General features: G+C 35.2%; 2 protein-coding genes across 7 annotated transcripts in view; both read left to right on the top strand.

The window, feature by feature from the left end:
* Positions 1-837: 837 nt before the first annotated feature.
* plaua (plasminogen activator, urokinase a) lies at positions 838-7,058 on the top strand. Of its 3 annotated transcripts, none has more exons than XM_079635311.1 (11): positions 838-1,010; positions 2,566-2,707; positions 3,603-3,720; positions 3,947-4,088; positions 4,215-4,312; positions 4,398-4,439; positions 4,623-4,800; positions 5,432-5,583; positions 5,662-5,802; positions 6,120-6,265; positions 6,405-7,058. In XM_079635311.1, exons 4-11 carry the CDS (start codon positions 4,018-4,020, stop codon positions 6,600-6,602), a joined length of 1,026 nt encoding a protein of 341 aa, XP_079491437.1. In that variant the 5' UTR covers positions 838-1,010; positions 2,566-2,707; positions 3,603-3,720; positions 3,947-4,017; the 3' UTR covers positions 6,603-7,058. The 3 variants fall into 3 exon arrangements, with proteins under 3 accessions (XP_079491437.1, XP_079491436.1, XP_079491438.1); XM_079635310.1 differs by lacking the exon at positions 838-1,010 and adding an exon at positions 3,806-3,824 and having other exon boundaries at positions 2,587-2,707; positions 3,603-3,697; XM_079635312.1 differs by lacking the exon at positions 838-1,010 and adding an exon at positions 3,781-3,824 and having other exon boundaries at positions 2,624-2,707; positions 3,603-3,697.
* A 4,049-nt stretch (positions 7,059-11,107) lies between these two features.
* Positions 11,108-13,327, top strand: part of vcla (vinculin a) — a 42,354-nt gene continuing 40,134 nt past the window's right edge. For all 4 annotated transcript variants that reach the window (XM_079634948.1, XM_079634946.1, XM_079634947.1 and 1 more), the window contains exon 1: positions 11,108-11,478. In XM_079634948.1, the coding sequence (XP_079491074.1) occupies positions 11,311-11,478 (168 nt within the window). In that variant the 5' untranslated portion in view covers positions 11,108-11,310. The remainder of the gene's footprint in view (positions 11,479-13,327) is intronic.

Here is a 13,327-nt window from a genome sequence, read left to right as displayed (position 1 = left end):
TTAACATAATCAATAGTTGGCCTGAAGCACTGAACTCACTCAGAGCATAATTTCTGAGTTAAGTTTACCTTATGAATTATAGCAGCACTGTCCTTGTAAAGTATGCCTTTGTTTAGCCTTTTCAATTAAATCCAAATGATCAAATCAATTCAAATATTTCAGGTAGGCACACATAGCGATCAATAATTAACGTATGAATCTCAACAATGGTGACAAACAGATCACCTCTGAACAAAAGCTCATTATTTATTCATGGAGCCATGAATGAGATTTGATTGGTGGCATCCAGAATGCACTGCAAAATAACTTATAATTGTCACCATTGTTGAGATTCACAGGCTGATTCTTGATGTCTGTTTAAAAAAAAACAGTTCTGTATGTGATTTAAGTTTTAAGAAGTTATTTGGAATACATTATAAAAGTAAAAAAATATTATGCTTTTCAAAGACAGTGCTGCTATAATCAATAAAGTAAAAGTAATTGGGCTCTATATGAGTTCAGTGATTCAGGTCAAATGATTGTGAAATAATGATAATTTTAAAACACAACCGACACCATCATATCACCTTTTCTCTTTGTTCATCTGGCTGTTATAACTAACATATAGCAGCCAAACAAAATCTAAAGTTAATGATTTAAGAGTCAAGAGCCCAACTAAAACACACACTGATCTAATGGTTACATACCAATTACGATTTTCTCCTTCAGTGATTCTGCTTGTTACCATCAGGTGTCTTCAATAAAGCTCAATCATAACTCAATTAATCACTTAATTATCTCATTAACTTTAACACTGCTTCAGTGTCCATTTAACACTCTCTGAGTGTGGACTCCTATAAACACTGAGCAGTATTAATTTAACACTGGGGATTTTGCTATGAAAAGCCATTTTGGTGTCCGAAACCATTGTGGACGTTATTGAGTACACTTATTCAATCTCACTACTGGAACTGTGTTCTAGAAATAAATGTGATATTGATATGAGGAAGGCATAGATTCAGAGGCATAAGGTAAGTATTACATGCAACAATAATAAAACAATGCATTGACATTTACTTTTGATACTTAAGTACTTTTAAAAACAACGAGTAGCCTACTTCTGTAGTTTTACTTAAGTAAAAATCGGTCTTTTGATGAAAAACTTTAAAAAAAAACTTACTTGTAATGGAGTAATATTTGACCAGTAGTATCTGTACTTTTATTCAAGTAAGGAAGTTGTGTACTTTGTCCACCTCAATGGTCAAAATTTACATTTTAGTAGGATTTGTTCAGCAGTACTTCCTTCCAAATTTATATATTTAATTGTGTTGTGCATTTTACTACCATGCTGCCAGATTATTTTTTTTAAATCTGCGAAACTGCTTGCGTTTTTGGTGAATCATGTCAAAGACATATATGCAGATTGTTTTGTAGCAGATAGAAATAACTAAATAGATCTAAAACTAATCTGTAGAGTCAACATGTGGTTGTACCACACACACCCACGATGTGCAAGCATGAGTGAACATTAACATCAATGTCCAGGAGATGGTGCTCAAGACTATAAAATGCAAACACACATCCACCTCATCAGTATCATCAGACAGTTGACCCATCTAAAGAACAGTGCAATGCAACATTATGTTGATTTCTACAACAGAAATCACTCAGACTTGATGCAAAGCATCATAAAAGGTGATGCAAATATTTAGCTGAAATATCAGACCTTATGTCATCACAGAAGCCAAAATATCAGCAACACTGGAAGTTCAGTGGTGTGTTGAACAGGAAACACGTGTCTGAACATTTCTTAAACGTCTGCACATTTCTTAAAGAGATAAAAGAGTGACATCATCTCCTCTGGCTCTCTCATTCATGAAACCCCCCTCATTTATCATGTATAGATCTCACAGGATGCTACAACAAATTTAGCACAGGCCTAATCCTATGATTAATCGTCTGAGACTGAAGAAAACAAATTTTTTGATTGATTTAAAAAAAAATATATATATATATATTGTTTGGTGCCTAAGAAATTACACAAAAAAAAGATCACAGAAAAGCCCAGGATTTCCACTTTATGATACACCAGGCATGTAAACAGCTGGCATGCATGGGGCAGAGAGTAAACATGGCTCCGGATATAGGAAACAATGACGAAATGCAAGATTACAGCCATTTTAAACATAGTTCCATTCTGAGTTCAAATTGACTGACAATGGCAAACAGATGAATGATGATAATGAATCACACATGTGACACAACACACAACATCTGTTTTGATATCTAATTAATCTGCAGTTCTTTTTATATTATTTACCTTGACAGCTTACAGAGTGATATTAACCCTTGCAGATACCCATTTTTTACTTTCACATTAGGCTAATTTATGACATGTTGTGAAATAGCCAGAGCAATTTAAAAACCACAACGATTGTCATTGCTTCAGGGAAAAAGTCCTTATTAGGAATATTTCCTCTTTAACATGTTAAAAAAAAATTAAGGAGGTTTTTAGCAAGAAGTAACTGAGTCACATATGAGCTTCCGCAAAAAGCATAGCCCACAATCTCAGTGTTTACTGCACAGCGCATGCCAGTTTGCCTGAGGCCAGGGCCAGGCCCCCTCAGACAATCAAGGACTCGTCACTATAAATCAAGCACATGACAGCGAGTGCTCAGTTCAGCTCCACAGCAACATCTGCAAGCAAACTGTCTCTACTATCAGAAAGGTAAGCACCAAAAACACTTTTCTTTTTCTGCTTTGCTTTCATTCTTACACATTTGCATATTTGACATGTACAACTCTTTTTCATTGACCTGATTTATGCATAAAACTCCAGGATTCTTGACTCAATTTTAAAGAACCCTTTATGCCTTTTTATGCCCTTTTATAAAGGTTCTATATAAGGAGAAATATTAAATTGTTGCATAACACTTTCATGTTTTAACTTTCATGCTTTTGTGATAAAGTATGTTTACAAGTTAACTTTTTAAAATAAAAATAAAATAAAAATTATTTAATAAATGAAAACTAAATCCATAAAATTATCCGACAGAAACCCCTAAAAGGTTGAAATGAAGTGCCTGATATAATTATATACAGAACCTTTTCTTCTAAAATGTGACAATATGAATGAATTAATATTTATCTTCCTTAATTTATCTTACGCTCTTAAAAAGATTTAAAAATGGGGGTTTTCCGTAAGATTTCGTAGAGTTTCTTCAGATGGCAACAAAAAACTTTATTTTAGTATGTATGTAAGGGCACTATATATAAAGTAAAACATTTTTTAACTACACGTAAGGATACAAACAACTCATGAAAAGTCAAAATCAGAGTATTTGAACATGTCTGAAATACAATTAATTCAAAAGTATTGCAGGAGCACTTTGTATTTGTGTAATATATTGAACAATGAATTACTGGTTTTATGTCATTTATTTACTGGTTTTATGGCATTTTATGTCAGTGCAGCAAAGTCATGTGATTTCAATATTTTCTTGGCAAACCTTGTTTATTTATATACTTTTTAAATACTTTACAAATGTACATGTGATGAAAGAGCATAAGTCTTTTCTTTTATGTTTCTTATAATATAGCTCACTTTTTCAAAATGTTTTTAGGATCTCCAAAAAAGGAAAACATTGGTTTTGCGGTCAAGATGATGTCTATTCTCAGAATATTACTGTTGACATGCGCCCTGAGCTTAACTGATGCAGTAAGTGGAAAAACAAAACAGAAGTGAAATTTCCTACTTCCTACAGGGTTTTTAAATGGAATCAATGTTTTTTTCCCACACAGCTAATATTTATATTTCTGTTTTTAGATAAAAAACCAAGGAGAAGGTAAATCTCTTTTGACGTTGTCACATTAGATAAAAGTTTTCCAAGAACTTGTTAATTGATACAACAAAGTTTGTAGCATTTGAAAATATATAGGTTTATTCATAACTTTTTTTTATTCTCAGATGAGTGCGTACTTGATGGAAGGAATGAGAGTACATACAGAGGCAAAGTGTCAGTGACAATAAATGGACGGATGTGTGAAAAGTGGAATTCCATCCCAAAACGATACACCTCCTTCAGAAACTGCTATCATAACTACTGCAGGTATTCTTACATTTACATATTTGTTCCCCATTTGTGGAGTGTAAAAACAGAGATTATTTTGCTGACACTATTATATTAAAAAGGCTAGGGTGAAACCTCTGACCTCTGAATGTTTTGCTTTTTCAGAAATCCAGATAACAGGATTAAGCCATGGTGCATTGTAAGGAAAAGAAACCGTTACGTACGGGAATATTGTGACATCCCCCGCATGGAAATGAAGCCGAGTAAGTAAAAGTCCACCTGTTTTGCTTAAGTCATGGGTAATATTGATGGCAGACTGACTAATATGACCTATTATTGCGCATGCAGCCAAGAGTCCACCAACACCTGTCCCATCAAACCAGGACACAGGTAACAATTTGATCAGTTACTTTTTTAATTCCCATTCTAAGCAAAAATCCTAAATTATTAAATGGCGATGTTAGGAAAACCCCTAACTGGGATATCTTTGCTGTTTCTTTCCTTGTGCACTGCCTATAAAATGATCTCTCCTCACAGACTTCATGTTTCTGATGTTTCTCATGTATTAATCAGAATCAACGTGTGGGGAGCGACGCTTAAACCGCATTACAAAGATAATAGGAGGATCAAGGTCAAGTGTTGAGTCACAGCCTTGGATGGCAGCTATCTTCAGAGGAAATGGGTTCATTTGTGGAGGAACCCTCATCGCTCCATGCTGGGTCCTCACTGCAGCCCACTGCTTCCCTGATGGGTACGTCAACCTGTTGTTAACTGAAAAGTTTGACCTTATTTGAGCGTTATGTAAGCTAATGTTACCCAGTCAGGGTCTCGTATCACCCTCTCCGCTTTATTTTAGCAGTGGCCTAATGACCGGCTGACAGTATCCCGCTTAGTACTCAATTATTAAAATATTATCCTAAAGCTTCCGTTAAGAATAAAGTCCACTACAACGTAGAACACATTTGGCTTATCAATAAGACGAATACTGCAACCGTAGTGTTAATAATAAAGTTCTCTGTGCTCAATTTCACTAGTAAGATGATGTAATACAAGAGACATCAAATAAGTGCCGATTTAGGAAAAATCGGTAGGACAGAAAGGAAAACCGAATTAATAAGCATCTATTAAGCAGTCCAGCAGTTGGAGACTTGCATTTAGATTGCAAAGGTGGCAATAACACTCCAGTTTATGGGTAGTCAATTGCAAACCAAGTTTGGAAACAGCAAATATTAGGAAATATCAAACCACTGAGCGCTGTGATCAGAATCAAGTATTCCAGAGAGCTGTGCAATAAAACTGCTTAATGCATAATGTCATGGCATTGGTGTCATTTATATTATATTATATAATATATAATTGTATTGTTTCTTTGTTTTGAATAGGAATAACACTAAACAAAATAGATACTCTGTCATTCTGGGAATGAATGCAATCAATGAAACCAACTCTGCCAAAGAGCAGCGGTTCAAATTGAGCAAACTTGTGGTCCATGAGGACTATGACTACACAACTGAAAACTATACTCATGACATGGGTAAGTTTGCATTATATTTTACTATTTGCCTTATATTGTATTATTCCAGCAATTAAAAGTGTAAATCACTTCCTTTAGCCCTGTTGAAGATAGTGGGCAGCAATGGACAATGCGCAGTGAGAACCAACTCTGTGAGAACCGCATGTCTTCCCCCTTTCCAGCTGATGCTTCCCACAGGATTCTACTGTGATATTGCTGGCTACGGAAGACATCAAAAGGGTAAGATGTCACATCAGACTGTATGCTGATAGTGTATCCTAGAACAGTAACAATAATCTCTTTCCTGCGACAACAAGATATGAGGGCAACATTGGTGTGTCCACGAAGTTCTATGATATGAAATATAACACAAACTGGGACATTATTTGTGATATACTGTACGGGATCTCTAAAAATCAAGCAGCTAGACATTTTAGTGATGTCATTTTGTCACTCTGGACGTCAATGTAGAATGTCAGGACCAGAACTATGTAAATAAGTGAGATAAAATGTAACATGTCATCATTGGTTTTTTTATCTTTTTTTTTTTTTTTAAGGTGGCTTTGAGTACTCTCGACATCTGAAAAAGGCTGAAGTGAAGCTTATTTCCCGGGATTCTTGCCAGAACTATTACAGTAAGGACGAGGTCAACGAGAACATGTTGTGCGCAACTGGTAGAGACTGGGAGGAAGATGCTTGCCAGGTAAACAAGAAAATATATTTATCCGTCAAATACCAATGACGGATAAATAGGAAATTTAGCCCTGACAAATTAAATTGCAAAATATATTCATAAAATGCTAAGAAATACACGTATTAATGTTTACTTTTTCCGCTTTCAGGGTGACTCAGGAGGGCCTCTGGTGTGTGAAGTAAATCACACCATGTTCCTTTTCGGTATCATTAGCTGGGGAAAAGAGTGTGCAGAAAGGCTTAACCCGGGTGTTTATACAAAAGTCACCAACTACAACCATTGGATCTCAATGCATACAGGTTTACCCGCATATACAGCAGGCTCCAAGTACCCACAGAAGGATTAACTGTGGCACTTTACAGCACGAATGTAAATGCTTAGCCACTCAGGGTAATGTTTTGTCTGCACAGAATGCACATGCCAATTATTTATGCTATTCAAATCATACATTGGCAGCTACTTTTGGCAATCAATAGGAATCATCTTTTACAGTGTTATTATTGCACTGCTTTTATTGGACAGTGATACCAGTTTTAGGTGTATGAAGGATACATACTGTAGAATTAAGATTTTATTTTATGTTCAGTTTGTGAGAACTGCAAATGTTGCAATCTGTTTTACTGTGACTTTTTATAACATATTATTTAATATTTAATTTATTGCAAGAATACATGTATGATAAATGTTTTTGTTTTTACTTTTATACCTCTTATTGTAATAGTCTTTACTTTGTTTAATACACAATTCTTCTTAATTTCGTTTGACATTCCATTGTAATTTATAAACTTGTTTTAAATCTTTACACGTTTTTGTTTCATTCATTCATTGTACATAATCATAAATATTTTTTCTAAATCACAGCCAACTGGTACATTTTCACTCATATCTATTTTCATTCCTTCAAGCATATATTAACTTTCATCTTTTAATCTCAGTGCATTATAAAATTAATACAGTGAGAAATACACGTCTTTTTAAATATTCTATACTTCACCACAAAATTTTAACTCTGTCATAATTTACTCACCCTTATACTGTTCCAAACCTGTGGAATGCAAAAAAGAAAAGAAAAAGAGATTCTGAGAAATGTCAATGGGCACCAATTTTCTTTCATTATAATGAGTGAGACCATTCTTCAAAATATCTTCTTTTTAAAGTAAATTCAGTAAAAAAAAAAAAAAAAAAAAAAAAGATTGTTTCATTTTGGGGTGAACTTAAACTAACATTAGAAATGTTGCCTTGGCAATAAACTGAAAAAAAAAAAGTTTATGTTGAAGCTCTAAAATTATTAACAGGAAATAACTAGATGCTGAGAACAACCACATGTTGTTGTGTACAAGAAGATGATATCAGGGTATTGGAGAAGTGTCTTTTAGAAACTAAGCAGTAAAATTTACTTAATTGCAAGAGTTGGCCTCAAAATCAAAATAAAACATGAGAATGAGAGAGAAAATGTGGAAGTAGTGAATCACCAAAGACTATATGTATCCTCACTAACATAATATCCTTCCTCTTACCAAGAATGCAAAATGCTTATGACAGAAAAAGATCTTTACCTAAAAAGGAAAGAGTTTGGTTTACAGAAAAATGACAAGCATGAAATATGTATAGGCTATATATATAATAACACACTCTTTCCTGTATCCTTCGCTATAGCAGACAGTTAAGTTTAGCTATGACTAAACATAAACTATACATTGGCTACAGTACAACTATAGTATATATGAAACAAAATTACATGTGTATTTTCATGCCCCTGTGTGTTTTAACTAGGGTATACTGCCAAGTATAGGTCTGCACATTTTTTTTATTATGTTTTGATTGTAAACAATTGCCTTAAATATACTTGCCAATATTAAAGATAGTGTGTTTCAACAGATGGAATGTTTATAGCATGTGTTAAATGACAGGTGCATGTTTTTGAGTTCTGTAATGACTCTCACTGAACATTGGAGGGCGCTGCTACATCATTACAAAAACTATGGAATTTATTTTAAGTGCGTCTCTGCAGTCTAACCTACCTATCTATCTGTATATGGTATGTGCAATCTGGATTGCTTTGATATTCTTATTATACAGTACTTTTACTTAGACACCCAGAAGTAAGTTTTGCCTAAATAATTTAGGCTGGGCAGAGATAAACGATGGCTTGAAATCACTTCATGGAGATAAGCTATAGTTATCGTGTTATCTCAGATGTCTCCATCATTGCATATTTCAGCCTCACATTAAAAACAGGGTATCCACAGCTACAGGAAATATGGACTAGTCAGCACAGCAGTAGGGCTGGATGACATGAAATTGCTGAGCACAGCATTGCTCACCTTGGCTGTAATGTGGCCGGTTCTGCACAGTTCCATTTCAATACAAACAGTTTCAACATATTAGTAATACAATTTATAAGGACAATTTATAATTATGACCATTATTAATTAATCTAAATCATCACATATAATCAGTCAGTGGTTTCCATTTATATTTTCTATACAAATCAAACTCATGACTGAAATGGTGGAGAGACAGATACTGAAAATATTAATAATACAATACAATAAAAAATGTTATAAGGTTATTTGAAGTGTGAACTGTCTGACATCTTTTGATGACTAAAAGAGTTTAAAAGCACAAAGCAGTAGTTCTTCTGTCAAGTCTGAAACATTGAGAGATTGCAGACAACGACCTAGATGTGAAAGAAGCATCCTGAATCTGCACTTACAAGGTTCAATGACAGCTGCTACTTATATAATAATAAACAATTTACCTTATAGTGTTGCAAAGCACTTCTCTGTACTCCTCTATCTGAAATCTCTCCTTATTTGGTAACCTTATACAGTTGGCTTGTGTTTTCTTCCTTATTATCGCTGAATGGTATCTGAAACAAAGTCTCAATATAGCCTTACTCGTCTAAAGATCTAACTTTTGAATTATGTATACATAATGAATACTCTATACATTACTTTTCTGCAGATGTCCTAAACACAGATATCTAAATGAAGCCCTGTCTCTTTGCCTGCAAACAGAATGTTGGGGAGTCAGTCTCTCTTTAACTAAATGTTTATTCTTGTCTCTAAACTCATCATCTAAAGTATTAGGCTAAACCAAATGAGGGCAATATATTGAGTGTCAAGCAGTTCCCCTCAAATTAAGAATTTCTACATTGTTTTGACAGTAGTTTTTTTAAATTGTAACTGCATTGAACCCAAATATGCCTATATATAGTATACACGGTATGCACATGTCACTTACCGAAGCTGAAGTCAGTGTTTTATGTATGTCTGTGTATAAGATTTAGCCTAATGTTGTTGTTTTTTAACTTCTATTTAGCAAGGACAGTTTAAAATTGATAAAAACTGACATAAAGACAATTCTATGTGAAATACTGCCCTATTTAAAGTCTCTATGAAAGTTTTTTGGCTTTTAGTATGAATATGTTAGGCTTGCTTTTGTCTATAAGCTAGTGTGCTACAAAACAAGACCAAACCCAACGTTGAAAATGAAAATCAGGCGGATGTCAGAATCAAACGTCAGATTGACGTCAATCTCCAACGTTGGACCGATGTTGTATTGTGGTTGAAAATTAGAATACCCGACTTTCATTTCCAACCAAAATCCAACGTCTGTCCGACGTTGGACGTTGATGTCAATATGACGTTGGGTTCTGACGTTAACCCGACTTTATTTTCCAACCAAAATGCAACCCCTGCAACCAAAATTGTCCCCTGACTGACGTTACTACTTTCTACTCAAGGACCTTGACAGGTAAAGTAAAAAGTTTCCAGAGAAAATAATACTCAAGTAAAGTACAGATACTCAAAAAGTGTAGGCCTACATATGTAGGCTAAAATGAATATATTACAAAATATTAAGAAAATAGAAACATTTGGTTACAATGTGTAACCAAATGTAATTATATATTTAAGTGTAAATTAGTGTAATTATACATTTAAATACTGAGTACTAATAATAACAACATACTAGGGTTAGGGATAGGGTTAAGGTTTGGTTAGAGTTAGCTTGGTGTAATTATGCATAATTTACTGTTACTACAAGTAGGCCTATGTAGTGTAACAGACACTGTGAAATAAAGTGTTTCCTAAATGTTTCTTGAGCCTCAAATCAGATTATCAGAATGATTTCTGAAGATTCATGTGACACTGAAGACTGGAGTAGCCTATGGCTGCTGAAAATTCAGCTTTGCCATTTAGGAATAAATCACAGTTTTACATTTAAATAGAAAACAATAAAGCTATTTTAAATTGTAATATTATTTCACATAGTTATTTTTTTCTATGTTATTGATTAAATAAATGCAGCCTTGATAGTGTGTAGGCTACATAGCCAATAAACGTGTGTGATATTTAACAAATTTGAAGTATTTTTGCTTCCAGTTTATATAAGAGAGACATTTAGCACGCATGTGAATTTATTAATCTTGTGTGTTGATCTAAGATTGTCCACCACCGACACATTTCATGCTGTCACGCAGAAATGTGCACATGAAGAAGACATCAGCAGAAGATACGAATTAAAAGCTGCAGCCTAAGAATAGACATGCTTGCATGGTCTGTCATTGAGTATCTTGTTTCCGTTTCACTAACACCATTAGCCTACCTATCATTAAAATCAAATGTAATCCACGGAATCCTCATTTTGTCATTCCAGTCCGACGCATTCCCTTTTTGGCTACTGACTGCATAACGTAGTCAGGGAAGCTCTTTAACACAGGTAGGGTGGGGCGGAGAAGAGTGGGAACAGCGTCCGCGCGGACCAATCAGCTGCTTCGATTGGCGTGAAACCTTTGCGCTGATTGGTTGACGAGCACTGACTCTTTTAAGCCGTGCGTTCGTTCGCACTCACCGGGCGCCTGGCTTTGGTTCTCCACAGAAGGCGTCGGTCGTTGAGGAGGCGTTTAGGGATTTCGCTGCATGAGTGGGATAGATTCGGGAATAGACGTTTGGTTCGTGGGGCCCTTGGAAGAAATAACGGGGGAAAGCGCAGGACACAGCGAACACGTGCCTTATTCTCAGTTGTGTTGAGGATATTTAGATTTCAGGATGCCAGTTTTCCATACCAAGACGATAGAGAGTATCCTGGAGCCGGTGGCTCAGCAGATATCTCACTTGGTTATCATGCACGAGGAGGGCGAAGTTGATGGGAAAGCGATCCCAGATCTCACCAGCCCAGTGGCGGCAGTGCAAGCGGCTGTCAGCAACCTCGTGCGGGTGAGAGTCCTGTCATCCATACAGCATCTTGTGTTTTAGTTTATCTGCTGTTTTACTGTCTTTATCAACGCCCACTTCATTCCGTTAAAACGTCTCCCTTTATTTAAAAAAAAAAAAAAAATACCATGGTAACCACAGTTTCTTCCTAAACGCCATACCACAGTTATTGCTACACTGTAAATAATAATAAATATGAGATGTTCTCCACTTAGTATAAAACTTTGTCTTTTTTTTTCATGACATTGGCTGGCTAACACCAAGTTTCCTGTGAAAATGTACTGCTTTGTTGTAGGCTAGTTTTTGTTTGTGGTATTTTGGTGGAAATTATTGTTTACCTTGGTAATTTTGCGAAGGGTCGTGATGTGATGAATGTGGGTGTTGCATTAGGAATTGAAAATGCCTACGAGTGTAAACTTACCATAATGGTTTTGGTTTAAGAATCAAATCTGACTTTATTAGTTTGTGGCTAAAGGAGATAATGGTTGATGTCAACACATGGTCCTGATGGGTCAGTGAGGAGTATCGCAGCAGGTGTCATAGGCCGTGGGCCGGACCCCGAAATTGTGAATTTCACAGATCCCTGCCAAGGAACTAAGTGATTTGTTTACAGATGGCATGTAAAAATTCTTATAAGTAGTGTAATCATTGTTTCCAACGTTGATGTGTGCACATTTTATGAAGATATCGATTTAAACCCTTACATTTTTAAACGGGCAAATTTGTAGAACTACTAAATCGTAGCGCCAGAAAACGTAAACAAATCACCCGTCTCCTTGACAACCTGTCACGTCTCCCTGACAACCAACATATTTGATACAGTAACTTTGCTCTCTTTATAACGAAATCCTGCGATTTAAATAGTCTTTATATACTTTTTGTCTACACGAGCTATACTATACATTGTGCACTTACCGTCAGAAGACCTCTAAGGTTATTGATCACCCGTGACATACATAGAAATTTACATAGACCGCATAACAACAAAGCGGGACGCGATTGACAGCCGGTGTGCGACAATATGAAGTGCTGTATACATGTTGCTTCTAGGGCAAAAAGCCCAATAACCTTATTTTCTCAAACAAGTTGGGCATCATTTGTTCAGTGTGCCCAGAAATGGGTTAACCTCAACACTGCTGAGAGTTTAATAGCTGAAAAAGCCATAGCAACATTCAATTTAACAGAAACCTGGAGAGCCCAAGATGTGCCAGTTAATGTGGGCTTCCATAGGGAATGCTACATGCTCTTCACCAATAATGATCACATTGCAAGAGCATGTAGGAGGAGAGAAATGGCAGCCGAAGATACTGAAGGTATGTATCAAATCCATAAATTCTGCAAATTTTCTATTAAAATAATTGTGTATTGATCGTGTAACTTTGGCTATGTATGTGTGTATTGTAGTTAGTTTAAGAAAGTATGTTAAATAAACCTCACACTACCAGTGAATCTTAACTACACAAAGTGATTTTTTATTCATGTATATTTTTGAACACTTTATCTTAAAAATTTTATTGAAAAGCTGGAGATTTAACAAGGGCAAAAAGCATATTCAATATAAGATTACAGTGAATAGTGTAAGGTTCACAATGAATTGAACACAAAAGTCATTTTTTTAAAGGAACGTTTTATTTGAAACAAAGACATTACATGGTATTCTTACAAATCTAAACAGTGAGATTACTAGATTAAAAGTAACCACCTTTGATAAACACATTCTTTGTCATATTTGTCTACCTGACAATTCATCCTATTCATACTGGAATATATACCAAAATATTTTCTATTCCTCTGTTCTACAGGAGAAGTTTGCAAAGCCTGCCAGACATACCTCCCCCAATGCAGCATGGAT

Source organism: Phoxinus phoxinus (assembly GCF_949152265.1).
Source record: "Phoxinus phoxinus genome assembly, chromosome: 14".
NCBI classification, from domain to species: domain Eukaryota; kingdom Metazoa; phylum Chordata; class Actinopteri; order Cypriniformes; family Leuciscidae; genus Phoxinus; species Phoxinus phoxinus.
The sequence above is the reverse complement of the archived record's forward strand: the minus strand, read 5'-3'. Positions and strand labels throughout refer to the sequence as shown.

Excerpts from the sequence above, each read along its gene's own strand:
- plaua (XM_079635310.1), top strand. The coding sequence starts at position 3,641 with ATGATGTCTATTCTCAGAATATTACTGTTGACATGCGCCCTGAGCTTA. Across the intron at positions 4,313-4,397 it reads CCGCATGGAAATGAAGCCGA|CCAAGAGTCCACCAACACCT; the intron begins GTAAGTAAAAGT and ends TTGCGCATGCAG. Across the intron at positions 4,801-5,431 it reads GCCCACTGCTTCCCTGATGG|GAATAACACTAAACAAAATA; the intron begins GTACGTCAACCT and ends TGTTTTGAATAG.